The sequence below is a fragment of the Artemia franciscana genome, chromosome 7 (assembly GCF_032884065.1).
Source record: "Artemia franciscana chromosome 7, ASM3288406v1, whole genome shotgun sequence".
In the NCBI taxonomy this organism is placed as follows: domain Eukaryota; kingdom Metazoa; phylum Arthropoda; class Branchiopoda; order Anostraca; family Artemiidae; genus Artemia; species Artemia franciscana.
Genome location: NC_088869.1, coordinates 28628671 through 28649114, shown reverse-complemented (window position 1 = coordinate 28649114; position 20444 = coordinate 28628671). Strand labels below are relative to the sequence as shown.

The 20444-nt window shown below is 36.5% G+C and overlaps 1 protein-coding gene across 3 annotated transcripts in view; it reads right to left on the bottom strand.

Moving 5' to 3' along the window:
- The window catches only part of LOC136029108 (DNA repair protein XRCC1-like), a 28905-nt gene that overhangs the window by 3892 nt on the left and 4569 nt on the right, over positions 1–20444 (bottom strand). For all 3 annotated transcript variants that reach the window (XM_065707176.1, XM_065707174.1, XM_065707177.1), the window contains exons 2-3: positions 13391–14758; positions 6519–6663 (exon numbers count right to left, since the gene is read on the bottom strand). In XM_065707176.1, the coding sequence (XP_065563248.1) occupies positions 6519–6663; positions 13391–14753 (1508 nt within the window). In that variant the 5' untranslated portion in view covers positions 14754–14758. The remainder of the gene's footprint in view (positions 1–6518; positions 6664–13390; positions 14759–20444) is intronic.

The window sequence follows — 20444 nt, the reverse complement described above, 5'->3', positions numbered from 1 at the left end:
TGATAAAAGGAATCACGAAACTGAAAATACATAGAAAACCTATTTCAAATTTTAACTAGTCATTAAAATTTCACAATCAATTCCTGTCGGTAAAACTTCAATTAAGTGATAATTTTCTACTATTTTGTTTTTTAATAATTGCTCAGAAATAGCCACATCTATATTCGCATACATGGAAATAATATCAAAACAACTAACTATTGTGTTTCCTGAAATACTTGTGTTATTTAGTTTTTTAACTGAATCTGCCGAATTACTAATATAGGAATTTCGGGGATACAGTAAAGGTTTGAAAGCTGCGCAAAGCCATTTTCCAATATTGGAAGGGGTGCTTTAGTACATGCTACGATAGGTCTTAAGGGAATACTTTGTTTATGGATCTTCGGTAAACCGTAGAATTTTGGACAGAAACTACCACGGGGGACAAATTTATTGCAAGTTTGTGGAGTGATTTTACCATTCTGTTTTAGCTGCTTTAATTGATTTATAACATTATTAGCAAACTGATCAGCAGGATCATGAGTTATCGTTTCATATTTAGTTGAATCATTTAAATGTGGAAGGATTTTGTTGTCATAGTCTGTCGTATCCATGACAAAAAGTGAATTGCTTTTGTCTGCTTTGGTTAATAGACGGGTCGTTGCGGAGATTAGATAATATTTTATGTCGTGCAAATTTTTCGGTATGAAAGTGGTAGAGGACTTAACCTTTTCTTGACTGTTATATACGGTATTTATGAGACAAGACCTTACTTCATCAGGGTTAGAAACCGATGGGTAGTGTTTATGCAAAACAGACTTTAGAGAGGAAACTATATCTGCCATGGGAACTTGTTTCGGTAGAAAAGAGAATTTTGGACCTTTTCCACTGTTTCGATTTCCTGGGGTCCAACGTTCTAGAAGAAAGGTTAACAATAGCGGGTCCAGGAATGAATCTTGGAGAATAAACACGGTTTCTCATCGAAGATACATTTATCAAGCTTTCCAAATTTTTATAGTCGTTCCTTTGACAGGAAAATTATGGCTAAACAAATTCCTTTCTAGTCTAACAACTTGAAAAAATCAACAATGGACAGGTTTTCCAACAAAAATTCCCAAAGATTTTCTTTCTGAAGAAATAATATGTCTTTTTTGTTTGTCCTTAAAAACATGGACTACGGTTTTAAAGTTTAAGTCGGACATTTCTTGGTGTTGTGGTGAAGAGGACATAGGACCGAAATAATCACTGAATTCCACTATCTTGAGAAAATGTCCCTATTGTTTCTAAGTTGTGTTTGTTTGATATGGAAAGGCAATGTGGTCTTCCTCGCTATTTACCAGAATTAAACAAAAAAAAATTTTACGGAAAGTAAGGAGCGACATTAAAACTTAAAACGAACAGAAATTACTTCGTATATGAAAGGAGATGCTTCCTCATCAACGCCCCGCTCTTTACGCTAAAGTTTTTTACTGTTTTAAAAAGTAGAGTTAAGAGAGAGTCAAACTCTTTATCATCAACGCCCCGCTCTTTACGCTAAAGTTTGACTCTTTCTCGTAACTCTACTTTTTAAAACAGTAAAAAACTTTAGCGTAAAGAGCGGGGCGTTGATGAGGAAGCATCTCCTATCATATACGAAGTAATTTCTGTTCATTTCAAGTTTTAATGTCGCTCCTTACTTTCCGTTAAAAAAACTTTTTTTTTATTTAATTTCTGAACGTTTTTGAATCCATGCATGTTTTGATTTTGGCTCTCCGCAGATGAATAATTAAAACGAAACTTGCATATTTTTTTTTTTTTTTTTTTTTTTTGGCTAAATGGCTTTCTCATAGTTTTGATCGAATGATTTTGAGAAAAAAAGGAGCGGGGGAGGAGACCTAGTTGCCCTCCGATTTTTGGTTACTTAAAAAGGCAACTAGAACTTTTAATTTTTTTACGAATGTTTTTATTAGTAAAATATATACGTAACTTACAAATTAGCTTACGTAGCAAACTTCTGTATTCTCATGTTTTTATTACTTATACAAAGGGGCTCACCCCTCGTCAGAACCTCGCTGTTTACACTAAAGCTTAAATTTTGTTCCGATATCTTAAGAATGACCCCTGAATCACAAAATCCGTGGAATAAATAGTTGAAATTACTAAAAATACTTTAGCTTTAAAAAGAGCGAGGTATTAGGAGGAGGTGAGCCCATCATATACGTAATAATTTCTGTTCCTTTTAAATTTTAATGCTTCTCCTTACTTTCAGTTGAAATTTTTTTTTCATATTTATTTTTTCATTGTATTTTTTAATAATGCTAGATAATACTGCGCTCCCTTCATGAAAATTTTCTTCCCCCATAACAAATTCCTCCAAGGACAGTTCCCCCCACATATTCCCCTCTTCTCAACTCCTCCCCCTACCTAAAAATCCCCTTGAAAACGTCTGTACGCTTCCAAATTACCATTACTATATGTAAGCACTGATCAAAGTTTGTAACTTGTGGCCCCTTCCACGGGGACTGTGGGGGAGTAAGTCGTCCCCAAAGACATAGTTATAAGGTTTTTTGACGACGCTGAATAAAATGGCTATCTCAGAATTTTGATCTGGTGACTTTGGGAAAAAAATTAGCGTGGGAGGGGGCCTAGGTGCCCTCCAATTTTTTTGGTCACTTAAAAGGGCACTAGAACTTTTCATTTCCGTTAGAATGAGCCCTCTCACAAGATTCTAGGACTACTGGGTCGATACGATCAACCCTGGAAAAAAAAAACAAAAAACAAACAAATAAACACGCATCCGTGATTTCGCCTTCTGGCAAAAAATACAAAATTCCACATTTTTGTAGATAGGAGCTTGAAACTTCTATAATAGGGTTCTCTGGTACGTTGAATCTGGTGGTGTGATTTTCGTTAATATTCTATGACTTTTACGGGTTGTTTTCCCCTATTTTCTAAAATAAGGCAAATTTCCTCAGGCTCGTAACTTTTGATGGGTAAGACTAAACTTGATTAAACTTATATATTCAAAAACGGCATTAAAATGCGATTCTTTTGATGTAGCTATTGATATCAAATTCCATTTTTTAGAGTTTTGGTTACTATTGAGCCGGGTCGCTCCTTACTACAGTTCGTTACCACGAACTGTTTGATACATGAGTAGTGAACTATTTTTTATTAAGGATATTATAGTAGGTAATGGATATCCTGAAAGTGTGATTTCTCAAATAATTGAAAAAAGGAAAAAAAGTTAATGGAACCAGCAATATTAGAAGAAGATGGGTCAAATAAAAAAAAACAAGTGACATAACTTTACCTTATATCCCAACGTTGTAACAGAAATTAAGGAGATAATTAAAAAAAACATAATATAAAAAGAGCATTTAAATCAAAAAATCTTCCGAAAGATTTATAAGCTCTTTGCTAAATAGCGGAAGAGAAAAGGTTCCAAGAAACTACCAAAGGGAGTATACAAAATTCCGTGCTCTTATTGTAAAGTTTATGTAGGAAGAACACATCAGAATTTAGAAAATAGGCTACAGCAACACAGAAATACCATAGATTGCTCGCTAAAACATAATCAAAAACCGGAAACGATTGAATCAGCTGTAGCAGAAAACGTATTTAATTTTCCTCATCACAGTATTTTGTTTCATCAGACAAAAATTGTAGATACGTCTGTAGGACTTGCAAAGTTATCAAGAAATTATAGAAATAAAAAAGATTGTCTATGGGGGTATTAGTATTAATAGAGATGAAGGGGATTTTAGGATAAACTCAATTTATAATAGTATAATTAAGGAGCAGATAAAATCTTTTTTTTAAACAATTTTTTTGTTTTTTCGTTTTTTCGTTCTTTTCGGGTTTTTTTTCGTTGAGAAAGGCTCCCAGATGTGGGGCCGAAATATTCGGAAGATTTTTAACTAAAGTGCTGTTTTGTTTTTTATTTTTTGTTCATTGCTTAGTTGAAATTAAAACCCGTTTTTTCTTGCATAATTTTTCGTAGATTGGGATAGAGGAGGAGCGTGCGCAGGTATGTTGACCTCAGGCAGCTTGGCACTCTAGTAAGCTGTTGGTAGTGGTAGTAGTGCTACTAGAAGTATTTAACTTTATTTTTGTAATAAAGAGAAGACAAATTTTATTCTCTGTTAAAGCATTCCTATACTGCTGACTTATTATTTTTTTTAACCTCGGTTTACAAATGGTTTGTTGGTAAGGTTTTTTTTTTGTACACTTTGATTTTGATTTTCCGAAAAGCAGATTTCCAGATCCTTCCGAAATTAATTTTGGAAAGTTGAACCTTTTTTTATAAAAATGATTTGCACAGATGAGTCGATCACTTTTCACTGGATATAACGAAAGCTTTACGTAATCATTTCACAGAGTAAACATTTTATTCATTATTTGCTGATCCTAGATGGCATAAGTGGGAGTTCAGATGTCTACCAATATGAGTTGGTTGGTCAATAACTATTATTCTACTTTTTTACGTTTTACTTACTATCCAATTTGCACTTATTAGCTCAAGCTGTAATGAAACAAAGTTACTACTATGAAACTACTCTATTAAACTCTGCAATTTGTAATGCTCTATGAAAAAAGTCTTCAAGTTTGGAGTCTAACAACGCTTGTAAGTCATTGTTACTCACTTTAAAACCGACAATTTTGCTTTCCCCCATCGCCCCTCATATTTTCTTTGTAGATTATGGCACATAATACTTCTTTTTTCCGCCAATAAATTGCTTATACCAAGTCTTTAAAAACACATTTTAAAGAAACCTATCTATCTATATATATAAAAATAAGTTGTCAGTGTGTGTGTGTGTCTGTCGAGTGAGGACATGTTTGTGTGTCGACTGACGTCATGTTTTCGACTGACGAAATTACAGACCGGGACATCGGGACACAAATGACGACCGGGACACAGGCAAATCTATATATATAAAAATAAGTTGTCTGTGTGTGTGTGTGTCTCTCGAGTGACGTCATGTTTGTGTGTCGACTGACGTCATGTTTTCGACTGATGAAATTACAGACCGGGACATCTGGGCACAAATGACGACCGGGACACCGGCACATAGGGAATATAAATGACGACCGGGACACTCAAAGAGAAAGCGACCGGGACACAAGGAATGTTCGATTAGCAATCACCATCCACAAAGCACCGGGACACAAATGACGACCGGGACACAGGGAGTATAAATGACGACCAGTACATAAGTAAAGAAAAACTAAAAACTAATAAAAAAAACTAAAAAAGCTAAAAAACTAAAAAAACTAAAAAAGAAAAAAAAGAAAAAAGGAAAAAAATGGAAAATAAAGGAGAAAAACAAAACTAAAAAAATAAAAATAAAAAATAAATAAAAAGAAAAAAAGGGAAAAATACAAAAATTTATTTCATCATATACCATTTCAAAAACGGATGTATATACAGACCGGGAAACCGGGATACAAATGACGACCGGGACACAGGGAATATAAATGACGACCGGGACACAGGGACACAACTACAACGGGGACGCCGGGGGCACAGGGGGATATATAAATGACGACGGGGACACAGAGAATGTTCGATTAGCAATCACCATCAACAGACGCCCGGGACACTCAAAGAGAAATCACAGACTGGGACACCGGGACACAAATGACGACCGGGACACAGGGAATATAAATGACGACCGGGACACAGGGACAATACTACAACGGGGACGCCGGGGGGCACAGGGGGATATATAAATGACGACGGCGACACAGGGAATGGTCGATTAGCAATCACCATCAACAAAGCTCAAGGGCAATCATTAGAATCATGAGGTATAGATCTGAATACGGATTGTTTTCCCATGGACCATTATATGTTGCATGTTCAAGAGTCGGTAAACCTGACAATCTATTTATATGCACAAACAATTAGACAGCAAAGAATGTTGTATATTCGCAAGTTTTACGTAGTTAAAAACATATATATATATATATATATATATATATATATATATATATATATATATATATATATATATATATATATATATATATATATATATATATATATATATTCACAGGTGGGACATAGGGACAAAACTACAATGGCGCGTAACTAATATGGCACGTAACGACTTACGCGCGCGGGGGGGGGGGTCTTGGGGGGCGCGAAGCGCCCCCACCAACTAGGTGTTGGGGTGGCGCGAAGCGCCACCCCAACAGCTAGTCATAAATAATAACAACAGCGTCGGAGCCCTTTGGAAGCAAGTTTGACTTAGTGGTATAGTGAGTTGTTAGTAGTAGTTTTGATTTTGACTTATTGTACGTTCAAGTAGAGACTGTGAATAACAAATAATTCGAAATTAGCACTAACTGTTAGCATAAACTGTTAGTTGAACTCCCGACATTTTTTGGCAAACATGATAATACCATTTATGAAATGCATGATTCGAAATAATCAAATATAGGAAAATATGAGATACTATTAATAGTTTAAAAAACGAGTCTAGAAAATATTACTAAATAGCACAGTAAATAAAAATCAGAAGGTTAGAAAAAGGAAAAAATAAAATGAAAACCTGCTATAATCTGTAGAAGCTTCGTATTCACTATCTTCATCACTCGCCTCCATGTCCTCCTTTTCACCAAACGAATTGGAAATTTGATATGGTTGCTTAACCTGTGTAGCCTGAAATTTCTGTTTGACACTTTCATCATTGTCGTCTACAATAAAAACAAATCAAGTTTAGGAGAAAAAAGAAGAAAAAGAGAAAACGATGAATAGAGGGCCTCCCCCAGGCCACTTAGCGTGTCCCCAGGTGGCGACAGGGGAACACCCTAAAAATATGTAGGGTACCTCCTTAAAAGGCACGGACCATGGGGACCTTCTCCCTGGGGGTCCATAATAGAAACTTAAGCACCCTCGCCCGGGGCTATAAATACAGGTGAAGGAGAAAGAAGGCCCCTCAAATGTACACTCAATAGGGCCCACCGGCGTGTCCACACGTCCCGTGAGTTACAAACCTTCTCCCAGTAATGGGTTAAATTGCATAGTGACGCAGAACTCCATCGCGGGAGGGTTCTCTATAAGAGGACAACTGCGGCAGGGTGTAAGATTGCGATCTATGGACAACGGCCTCTACAAAGGGCAGACTCGAAACTTTCGGGGCACCTGCAAGACTGGGGACCTTGTGGTCAACTCTATCCCCACTTGAGGAGTGGCACCCCTCAAGATCTTATAGCTAAGTAAACGACACAACATTCACACGGGATTCTGATTAATGGATAATTCTTCTAGGCTTGGTCGGTTTTGAAGGGCGTTTTCGGGCTAAAACCTCTTCCTAGCTAATTGATCTACAATGGGCTGCCTCTCCGTAGTAGTATAATATTTGTAGGCATGAATATATAATGAGTCGGAGGCAATAGGCTTCCGACTGTCTGTGCAGGATTTCGACTCTTGTTGGTAGAAGAGTATCGCCAAGTGCTGAAACCCATGTTGTGACCAAGATGGGCCCAGGATTGCACAATGCCTCCATTCATACTGGAGGCCCCAGGGACTTCTTGCTGTCCGGTTCTAAGCTGGCTTAAGCGTTTCGTTGTAGACTTGAGAAGATATGTGTTCCACGTCCTGCACTGGTATCCGGGATCATTACTTTTCCTGAAGCCAAAATAATTTCAATGATTTAAAGAACATGAAAAATGGAACTTGGAATGTTACGACGTTAGAAAATGACTATCGTTCGACATTTTGACTGACCAATTCAGACGATTCAAACTAGACTTATTATGAGTTTCAGAAACTCATATCCTAGGGTTAGGAAGCATAAAATTAGATGATATAGAATTTGTTTACTCAGGCAGGAAGGATGGGGTAGATAGACAGGGAGTAGTGCTCATGGTGAATAAGGAAGCTGCTAAGTCTTGTTTAGACTGGGAAGGTATTAACAATAGAATATTAATTGCTCATTTGATGACTAAAAGTTCAGGGGATCAGTTGTAGTAGTATATGCCTCTGTAGAATTGACTGACGGAGATACTAGTGACTCGGATGAATTTTACTTACAAATACAGGAGCAAAAAGACAGGGTTCCATGTAAAAATATGGTGTTTTAATTAGGATACAGGGCCCAGGTCGATACAAATAGAGATAGATGGTATCCTAGCTTAGGTAAATTTGGTTTAGGAAAGCAAAATAATTATGGCTACAGACTTCTGCAATTTTGCAAGTACAACAATCTAAGTAGAACAAATACCGTGTTTGGTCATAAAATGGCCCATATGTTAACATGGTATTCACGTGATGGTAAGACAGAAAACCTTATTGATTATGTTATTGCGAACCGAAGATTGGCAGGATCAATACATGATACTAAGGTATATAGGAGTGTTTATAGTCTTATAAGCTTATAGTCTACGTATATAGTCTTAGGGTTAATTTAAAGCTGAAATTTCGGAAGGGTAATTACCTCCCAGGAACGTATGATGTTGGTAGACTCCAGGATGAAAATTTGAGAGAAACTTTCCAGGAACAGTTGAATACTAAATTTGAGAGTTTGAAATTTGATAATGTGGAAGATGGTCGGATTAATTTTAGAAAAACAATTTGTGAAGTTGCTTATGATGTCTTAGGGAAGAAAGTTAGGACTGCACCTAGGAATATTAGTGAAAAAGCTTTATGTTTAATAGAGAGGAGACAGGGCTTGTACAAGAATTATCTGAGTGATAGATCATATGAAAACAAAACGAATGTAAAGAAAGTGGAGAAAGCACAAAAATATGAACTAAGGAGGTATGAAGTGGAGGCCACGGATAAAATTGCCAAGAATCTGGAAGATGCAGCTAGATGGCATAATAGTAAAGTATTGCACTGGTATATTAATAAATTGAGAGAGATTATAGTTTGAGTTATAGAGTTCATGTACATAGAATTCGACTTACAAAGGTGACGGGTTTTAAGGGTAAGTCACATTAAAATTCGAGTTACAGAGGCACAAAATTGTTCAATACACTTCCTAGAGCTAGTACAAGGTTAAGAATAACTATATTAGTTTATTATAGACTTGATATATCAAGATTTTACTTTCAAATGTCCAGATTTGACTTTCAAATGTCAATAATAAATTTAGGTTGCTAGGATAAAGACACCTGAACATTATGCAGAATCTGATACAAAATATGTCAAAGTTTACATGTTGCAACCTGCATACCGGGGTTTCTACTAGCAGTGGTCAGTTGAAAAAACTTCAAGACACAGAAGTAAACTTTGACTTGTGGAGCTAAATTGAAAATTAAATGACAAAGTATCCACTGAATTAATTAAAAAACAGTTTCTTTTTTAACTGAAAGTAAGAAGCGACATTAAACCTTAAAACGAACAGAATTTATTCCGTATACAGGGGCTGATCTCTCCTCAATACCTTGCTCTCTACGCTGAAGTTTGACTCTTCGTCACAACTCTATGTTTTAAAACAATACAAACCTTAGCGACAAGAGCGAGGCGTTGAGGAGGGGACAGCCGCTTCCATATACGGAATAATTTCTGTTCGTTTTAAGTTTTAATGTCGCTCATTATTTTCAGTTAATTTTTTTTACTTAATTTATGAGTTTTCTACTAATGCAGGTTCGGATTGGGCTCACCATACATGAGAAATAAAAAAAAAATAATGGCGTATTAAATTTTGGCAGATTTATTCCGTATATGAAGGATTGTCCCCTGCTCAATACATAGCTCTTTACGCTAAAGCTGTTAGCACTTTTGAAATGGTACCTATTCTAATTAAACGGCCTCGTGCTTTAGTAGATGCTCTTGAAAAAATTGGGAAAAACAGTCAAACTTTAGAGTAAATAGCACGGTATTGAGGAGGGGGGCAACCCTTCATACATGGAATAGTTTATATTCGTCTTTCAGATAATGCTGGTAGGTCTGGCTCACCCTCTTTGAAATATACCCCTCCCCCTCACGGAAAACTCCTCCGTGGAAATTTTAACCAACGCAAAGTGCACCCCCCCCCCGTCAAATTCCCTCCATCCTCGCTGAAAATCCCCCTCCCAGTAAAATTGCTTGCGGACAGTTCAGCTTGAAAAAATCTCCTTGGCATTCTTTCATTTGAGTAAGATTTTAATCCCTAGGCGGTTTCTCGTCCACTCCAGAAACATCCCCTTGGGTGGAAATTATTTCCCAGAAATCAAAACACGCGGAAAAAGCCCAAGGATAATTCCCCCAGAACAACTCCACATGAAAAATTTGGCAAAGTGATTGTAAGACAATTAAAAAGAATTTCGTACAGTGATTCTGTCAAATCCCCCAAGTGCAACATTTCCCCTGGAATATTCACCCACCACCTAAGGAAAATTCTCCCTATAGAAATCCACCCCAACCACAGCCACCCCCCACCCCATTAAAATGTCTGTATACTTGCCAATAACAAATTACGTGCGTAAACAATGAGCAAATTTCAAAACCTACAGGACTCTCCCCACGGACTGTGGTGGGTCATTTTTACATCAAAAAACATAATTGTCTAATCTTTCAACTATACTGAAAAAAATGGCAATTAGAAAATTTTGATCTGATAATTTTGGGGAAAAAATGGCCATGGAAGGGGGCCCAGTTGCCCTCTGATCTTTAAGGTCACTTAAAAACGGCACAAAGGCTTTTAATTTCCGTTTGAATGCACCATCTCATGATCTTACACGACCATTGTTTCGATACAATCACCCCTGGAAAAAAAATAATAACACGCATCCATGATCTGTCTTATGGCAAGAATGGCATAATTCTACATTTTTACACATAGGAGCTTGAAACTTCTACAGTTCTCTGATACGATGAATCTGATGGTGTGACTTTGATTAAGATTCCTTTAATTTCATAGGAATTTCCCCCCTATTTCAAAAATCAGGCAAATTTTCCCGGGCTCGTAGCTTTCAATGGGTAATACTAAGCTTGATGAATTTTATGTATTTGGCATCAGTATAATAAGCTGATTCTTTTCATCTATCTATTGCTATTAAAATTCTGCTTTTTAGAGTTTTGGTTACTATTGAGCCGAGTTACTCCTCACTTACAGTTCGTTACCACAAACTGTTTGATCTCGAGTTATAGAAGTAATTATCGGTTCACTTCGTCTTGCAGAGGTGAAACATAACTACAAAATTATCTCGAGTAATGCAAGGCTGTTCTTCGACTTTAACAGGTTTTTCCAAGGGGATTGAAAATAATTCGAGATATCCAGGATTTCGACTTATCGCGGTTGAAGTTATTGAGAGTCGACTGCATTGCTGCTACTCCAACTACTTATGACTACGACTTTGACTATTTACGACTGCGAGTACCTGCTACTGTTCGTGACTACAACAATGACTCATTGCGACAACTAATCACGACTCTGAATACTGTCAACAGCAACTTTAACTACCTATATCTGCGATGACTTGGAACTGCAATTACAAACAGGAGCGACTGTAACAACTACTTGGTCTGCAGCTTTCTACGACTACAAATACAACTACTTGCGATTGCGACTGCGAGTACTTGAAACTCCAACTGCTACTCCTGTCACTATTGAACTAATTCGAAAGAGTTTAAGTACATTCAGGTTGTCGAAATGGCCCAGATATCTCAGGAACAGAATAAGGCACTAAGTTGGAACTTTCACGGAAAGTTGGAGGGCATGCAAAACTTAATCAAAAGAAACTATATCCATTCTGTTTGTCAAACGAGTGTCTGTACAATATTCCAGGAAACACTAAGGGCACTCGGAACTTTCAGGGCAGGTTCAAATAAATCCAAAGACACTGTTTGGATCCGATTTTGTCAAGAGGGCGGGACTCCCATATCTCAAAAACGACTAAGGGTATTGACTAAAGACTGTTAGGAGATATTGAATGGGAAGTTGAACTAAATCAAAAGATACTATGTGCATTCGAGGTTATCAAAAGGGTCTGTGGTATCTCAGGAAAGGTTAAGGCAATTAAGTTGAAACTTTCGTTACATGTTGAGGGGATAGTTCATGAATATTTGTCTATACTTAAGATTGTAACATGATGGGGTCAGAATTCCTGCAGCCCTGTAAAACCCCAAAGGTTAAAGAGATTTTTAACCCATTTACTTGAACATAAGTCCCCGTACCCATCCATCCAAAGCAGTATAGTACATTTTATTAAAATCTGTTGTGAAATTTTGTCCAATCTATAAGGAGTAAGCCAAAATCTTGATTATTATGGGGGAAAACTAAAAAGATTTACATATATATAAAATATATTTCTATCGACAAATGAAAAAGAGATATGTCAATAAAAAACAAACAGAAATTATTAAAAAAAAAAGCTTATCCACAAAATTTTTTCAAAGAAAAGTAGAGCTACATTAAACCAAAGACGAGCAGAAACAATGTAATATTTCAAACGTAAGGCGGCCACGAATCACTATCAATAAACAAGTGAAACCCAAAACGTACATAAATTACAATAAATAACCAAGTCAAACTAAAAATGAACATGAACTACCACAAAGAGGAGTGCCCCCTGTGTCTTCTAAAGACCAGGACATAATTTGCGCTTTCATGAAAACAAAATACATTTTAAACGTTTTCTCTTTTATATTGTCAATAAATCCGAAATTGTTGAGGCTTTTAGGAATGAAAATCAGTATGCATTAATCTGTCAATCTACATTCATCTGTTCTTTTCAGTAATATTGGTTATTATGGTGATTTCTTTTTCATTTGATGCTATGAGAAACAAAAACACAGCTTGAATAAAGGACAAGATAAAAAGGACAAGATATCAGAGAGGCTTCTGAAATTTGTTATTTAGCTTTAGCAGTAAGTTCACAGCAAATAAAGGAAGCGATAACTTTCTGAAATGCTCAGGGGATCTCACTCTAAAATTAGCATATAAAACATTTTTAAACTTATGAATGTGCGATTTTAGCCTTGTTTTCCACCCCAAAAGAATTTCGACCTATTTAAAAAAGAATATTACCGTTTTTTTAAATTACCGAAAATTCCGAGCTTAGCGTAATTATTTTGGTGCCATAAAACTTTTTAATACAAAATCACATAATAAAGATAGAAGAATAATATCATTTAATTTTATCAAAACAAAACCAACAGCAAAATCGGCTTTACTTCACAAAAGATTCCCAAGTAGCCTAATGCTTGAAAAGGAATTTCAACTTCTTAATCGGCTCTATTGAAGTTGTTCCCAGCAATCGAGATGCAAGGGTAACATTTCATTTTTTGGCGAGGGGGGGGGGCAGATTCTAGACTTTACCTTGAAAAATACTTAAATAAACCAAATAATAAACCAAATAAATTAACCAAATAATCTCTACAGCGGGTAAACTCATTTTACATTTTAGGTTTCTATTGCATAGTACAAAGAAAAGCACTATTTTCTTGAATTCTGCTTAGAATTCCCTAGTTTTAACCCACTGCGGAAAAACCTACCTTTTTCTTTTATACAGTCACTCCAAATTTCGTCTTCGCTCTCAGGACCTCTATCTTTTTTATCCAAGCAATGTCTCCTCCATGGTAATCTCTTCTTTTGTCTATAAGACTCAGTGATCCAGGTTTCTTTCACAATTTTCCCTTTCCCATAAACTTCTTGAAATTTTGGAGTATTTACAAAGGCACAAATAAGATGAGTACAGGTTTTATCCCAATCAGGCTTGTATTTTGCCCCCATTTCTAATGCCATATCACGAAATTGACTTCTTTTGGGGTTAACATATCCACTCATAACAAAAACAACATCTTTCATAAGTTTATTAAACGGTCTTCTTATGATTGGCTTTTTATTTTTTGCCTGATAAGTACAACTTTGTTGACTTTGTCCATTGACAGTAACTGAACTAGGTACACTCTTGCTGACAGACTCCACGGAGGAAGTTGTGGGAGATGCTCCAGACGAAGAATTCATGGCCTGTGCTGCTTTCAAGTTTCGATCCTGCCATTTGTCATCATTTTCCGCCTTTAGATCACTTGACTTAATTTCAGAGTCTGCATCCCAAATCATTTTATTTCTGGCTGGTAAATCCAAATGACTGTCTAATTTTCTTTTTTCTCCCTGTTTCTTAACAATAGAAATCTGATTAGTTTTTCTTTCCTTGGCAATCTTCACTTTAGATGGGCTAAGGTCAGGGGCTTTCTTTATATTTTCTATGAGTTTTTGTGACTCTTTCAATGCTGAATCAGCCAGAGAAACTTTCTCTATTACTGGTTTAGCTGGTTCATTTGAACTTTTAAACTTTCGAAAGATATTTCCAACATTTAATTCAGACGATTCTTCGGTTTTCAATTTAAATAAACTACCAAAAGATGGCTTCTCATTTAATGTGCTTGTAGAGTCAGTGATTTTATCTTGCTCATGTATTGCAATAAACGTCAGTCCATACTTTAAGTGGCTATTGAATGGCTGAGAACATACAAACTTAATGACGTCCCATTTTTCTTTCCTAGCCTCCAATGACAGTTTATCAGGTCCGAACATCCTTACACGATTTCCATTCATACTATTTCTTGAGTCAATAGGAGTCATCAACGAGGAACTTGGTAAGAGAAGTTTATAATCAGTCTCATTTATTCCAGATCTCCCAACTAGAACTTCTACAAAACCCGAATTGTTATTTGCAATATCTAAAGATCGAATTACTGTTGGCTGCTCCAATTGAAAGGTGACAAAGGCTGTATTCTCTCCTGGACTTTGGCATTGCCATTTTGACCTCGCGTTGATATTCAACAAGTTCTCAGCCGGATGGTTATGATCTTCTGAAGAAAATGAGAGTACTTTTGCAAGTTTTACTCTTCCCATTTAGCCTGAAAAGATTTAATGATAAAAGAAAGTAAAAAGGTCTGAAAACAGAAACAAATTTGAAGGAGCAGAACATTAATATATTATTGTCAATCAATTAATCCTAAATATATCAAAATAGAAATTATTTGTCAAATAAATAGATTATCAATCCCTCCACGAGAAGGTCCTCTGATCCTCAACCCCAGTGGTTAGATATATGTGCAACTATGATTTATGTTTGATACTAGGTCAAAAGCAGATAAATTATAGCAAGAAGTATCAGACAATTTCCCTTAATAATCACTCATTTAGCAAGACGAGATCAAGTCAAATCCTTAACTTCTGACCCTGGCTGATGACTGACCCTGGCAGTGTCTTACTGCTATGTTACAATCTTAATACAATCTAAAGGTGCACTGCGTGGATGTAGAGGAAAGCAAAATAAACATTTCAACTAAAGTCTGTCACGCAGAGGACAGACAGAAATAAGCATAGACAATTAACTATAACTAACCGTAATTAACTATAAAAGCACCTATAGAGTTCCAGGTCTACAATCGTGATATAATGACCTGGTGGTTACCTACAATTCATGCAAACCCACAGACGCTTAGGACAGAATAGTTTTCAGAGAAGACAAAACTGCCGAGCTTTTTACTCTGCAATACAAGGTCACCGAACAACAAAACGGAAGAGCTAGAGGTCCTGATAAACACAGGTGTTGTCCCATAGCAGCAGTGAGTGAATGCTACACAAGAGACTATTATATGAGCTTCTTCAATACAAGACAAGATTATGGTCGTGAGCACTATGGAAGTATCGATTTGTGTTGATCTCTCCAAATTAATAAGTGATCCTACTGATTCCTGTCAAGAAGTGATTTGGGTTGAGGGTAAACCACAATTCTGCTGAAGAAATTTCACCTGCCGTATCGTAGTGGTAGGGTACTATACCGAGAGTGCAAAGAACAAGTAAGATTTGATTCAATATTTAAGAAACATACCAGGACGAGATCCGTCAATATTATACAGTTCCCGCTTTTATTATTGCTCGAGGCTTTAATATAACAAATAAGCAGTGGATGGTGAGGACACTCAACCTGAAACAAGTAGTGGTAATTCTGACCTACCAAAGTCAGAGTGTAGTCGACCTAATTTTCATGGACCTTTCCAACCAATGCCTACTACCATGTTCAGTGGGCCCATTACAAAACTCTGGCACTTTGAGTACAGAAGGACGATGGGTCTTCAGTGTCATCAACTGAAGAAAAATTCATTTTTACAGCTACATGATCTATATATCTTCATCAATGAAGAAGATACTCAAAACTCACCTGACATCTCATTGAAAAAATATTGAAAAGTTCTCTCAAGCCTGGAAAAAATCTTGCAGGTATGCTATCCCATTTTGTGATAAGCTCTAATCCATATCAAAACCCCTAATCTAGCTAAAACAGCTGAGCTATTTATACACTGTGAACTTTTATTGCAAAGAGGCCCCTCTCTTGAGCCTTACAAGTGAAGGTGCCTTAAAGGTAGTAGTATGATTCACCACTTAAAGCAGATTTTCCACCTAATCTCAGAACAGCAAGACAGGGGGAGTACTACACTTTTGGCTGATTATTGTAAGGCTTTTTATCTAATCTGCCATATTAAGACTGTGCAGAAAATGGAAAGAATGGATGTTAGAATACATTCTGCCATAGATAGTGCACTTCCCAAGACCCTGGTATCAGCGCATTCATGCATTTTTTCCAGTACTTTATATTCTGAGAAGGCGAATAAACATGTGGAGCTCTACAAGGCATTAAAATTGCTGCCCTCTTATTTTTACCTGTTATTAACTATGTTTTATTTTATAACACTGATGAATGATCCAAATAAGTGGACTTTTTGTCTGCCCTACTAAAATACCTCATTGAGAGGTCTCCAGGAATTCCTCAGTTCAATAGTGACCTCAAAGACCGATTCAATTATCACCACAGTTGAAACGGACTCCAGATTAATGTTAATGAGACCAAAGTGATACACTTTAATCCTCTGAAAAGAGAAGTTGCTAGCCCGGACCCCTGGTATACTACCACATCGGATGCAGTAAGCCTTGGTGTGACAGTCAGTAACAATTGTTCGTTTAGCTCACACGTCATGAGCCTTTTAAGATTCAGAAACTGCATGTTTAGATGCCTAACCACATCGCTTTGGCTTGGGTTTTCTACAAAGCGACTGCTGCTAATGTCCCCATGTTACGTATGAGCTCTGCTTGAATGCACATGTCCAGTTTGGGAACCACAAGAGCACAACATCAATTACTTAAACAATGAAATAGAAACAGTGGAAAAACGAGAATTAAAATTATTCTAGGAGCCATTCCACTATGAAGTATATCACTTAAGTATCTGCTCTCACAGCTCTACAAATCCCAACTTTAGAGATCGCAGGTACCAGCTCATGTGCAAGTTTAGACACTCTGTGCTTTTGACTGCTAAGCATTATCCCCCCCCCCCCTCTGCTGCTGCAGTTAACTTGGACACATATCCGACGAAAAACCCTGAATCACTGCACTGTAGGACAATTCGTCTTAGTGATTCATTCATTCCTTTTTTACTTATGTAACTAACCATGTTTAGTGTTTAATATGTTATAAAAAGTTGCATAATTAGTTGCAGCGTTAGCTGTACCTAAATGAGTCTTCAACCTGTTATACAAAAAAAAGTCAAAATTCTGTTTTATTAAACTTTCATGAAAACTAAAAATCTCTAAAGCTCCTCTAAAAAAAATCCTGCATTGGCCACCATACTTGACTACACCCTGTCTGTAATCTCCTTTTAATAGGTACAGGCATAATGGTACAGCCATACACTGATTAGGTGTTTACAAGACAAGTGGGGGCAGGAGGGAAGGGAATCAGAATAGAACTAAACCACATATGTTTAGCTGCCTACAAAGGAAAAGTCTATGATTTGTAGCCCCTTATTGTCCCTCCTCATCTTCAATTCCTTTCCTTTGTCAACTCGTAAATAGATTTTGTAACAACTTGACTGTTTACCAGTCTATATCACGGATCTATTACAATCTTTCTCATTTCATTTAGTTTTATGTTAAATTTTTTACCTTAAGTTACACACTCTTACAAATATTTGAAATTTTGACAAGATTTCAGAATATGATCATGACTTGAAAAAAAAGGTGTAGACGCCCAGAAAAATCTTTGCACTGGCGAATTGCCTTGTCACCATTAATTCACAGAGGAGTTCTTTTCTTTTATTTTGTGTCTTTTAAGGTTTGTCTTGTATTATCCACTTGACTTGAATCAACATTTTATTTTTATTTTTGCATTGAGGACCACTGAGTGAAGGTCTTTGCATTTTTTTTTCAAGATTTTTTAATTCCTCTCATTTTTCACATAAGTGGACTGGCAACCAAGCTCTGATTCACGGCATTTTCTGCTTATTTCAAGTTTGGCTTTATTAGTAATTTGAAGTTCACTTCATTTTACCATAAAATATTATACAACTGTTTATGCTTATTTCATATCTAACATGTACTATCACTCTTTACTTCTTTTTTTTTTTGGAAAGTCCTATTTTTAATTTAACTTTCAGAAAAGGAAGTTTATATGAACACATAAACAGGATGGAAACAGTCAGCTAGAATTGTATCCTACTTGAAAAAAAAAACAAGACCATATCTAAGGCGTGTTACTTGATTTGACCCCTCCCCCAGGATTCTTTTCTAACTTGTAAAAACTTAACAAAAATGCATATGTAAAAAACTTTTAATGAATGTTTCAAAGTTTTTTGCATCCCCCCTGGAAAAATCTCCCGGTACTTGTTTCTTATAGCCACCACACTGAGAATTTATACTGCAGACATGAGACAATAACCGGTTTTTACGTTCTTTATACCAGACAATTCTGTAGAAAACTTCGGCTTCGGCTCGGTGGGAAACTATATTGTAGCTATATTTTAATTAAACATTTAGTTGTTATTTTGGTTAGGTTAGTTTAGGTTACATATTTAATATAATGCAGCTACAAATTTAAGTAAGTGTGTAACTTAAGGCTTCTTTGTGCTTCCATAATTCTTTGTTGTAATTTCCAACTTTTCCAATTGTTGTAACTTCACTTCTTGAGTGTATAGGCTATAAAACACAATTAGTAATCTCCCCCCCCCCTTCCACTCTGAACAAAATCCTGGATACGCCCTTGGAATCAACAGTAAAGTTTTAGCAGGCAAAGCAACTAAAAGTAAAGGCTGGAAGGTCATTTTTCCAGTGTGTCTGAACTCAACCATGGAAAGCAACTGTAACTTCACATATTTTTGTCTTGTTCTTTAGGGTCAACACTTGCACCAGTAGGGGTTGTGAATAAAGGTCTAGCTTGTATAGCCTAAAAAATAACAAATAGTACAATTTGTGTCAGCTTTTTCTACAAGAAACCACCAATGCATACAAATGTTCTAGGAGCTTGTTATCTCTGTGCCAAAACCAGCATGAAGAGAGGGGAGACTGAACCAACAGCACTTGAAGCTTGAACAAATATTAAACAAACTGTCATCTCATCTTCTTCTTTATTGCTACTTGAAGTCAACAGAAATGGCCTCAATACAGGGTGGTCCAGACTTGACTTAAGTCTCCTGTTGGGCGCTGCTCGGCGTAGAGTGACATCTGCCTCCTCTATTGGCTTCGGTCAAGTGCGAGCATCTGTGCTTTGCTCTGATGTTTGCCATCGCCAGGAGCTTGGACAGACAGTCGAACCATTGCTTTTTTGGTCAGCCAAGGGGTCGCTTTTCAACCAGCTTCTGCAGGGTCAAAGTCAAAGATCATCTTTGCGGGCAAGTGCAGGGGCATTCAAAGTAGGTGTCCAAACTATCGTAAGATTCGCTCAGCTGCTTGGATAGAAAACCGAGACCGTGGTCCAGAGGAAAGGGTCAAATCTTCAGGTTTTGAGTCTCCAAGAAGTCAAGTTGAAGATGCAGCTTTTATGTTGTAAGTTTATTCATTTGTATTATTCAATTTTCAAGATAATTTAAACATCTTATATTTCAGAAGTATTTACAATTTATTTTTCCTCTGAACAGAAAATTGGAAATAAAAGAAGATTCCTGTCTAAATACAAGAGTAAATCATGCAATAGCACATAACCTAAAATACAGTTGCAACGGAAAATTGCATTCAGTTCTTTGTTTTCAATAGCAAGTGCCAATACTATTACATATCAAAGTCATTTGGAATTCCCACCCCAAGTGCGGTGGGAATTTCAAAATATATACTTCCAAAAAAGTTTTGAATCGTTTCAAGCTTAATTAGATAGAATATCTAGGTCATCCTTCCCTTAATGATGTCTTTGGCTTTGATTCACAAGAGCTTCCAATCTAAAAGACTTCATGATGCATTTTTAAATTGGCAAAACTACTCTTCATTCATTGAAGATTGTTTTATTGGCAAGAAAAAAAGAAGCTTCAATTTTCATGTAGGCTAATATTGGGTTGGTCTAAGCCCAAATTTTCAGCCACATTTTCATCCTTACAAATTAAAGCACTCGATTTGTCTTTTTTATGCAATCTGTAGAGCCTTTTCCTTGGACATGCAAGGCCATTAATCTAAGCTCCAGCTTGGGGAAAGGCATTTACAAATAGACTGATAATCAAAGACACCTTTCTCTCTTGTTTCCTTGTTCATATTCCATCAGTATCCATTCTAGTTGAGATAT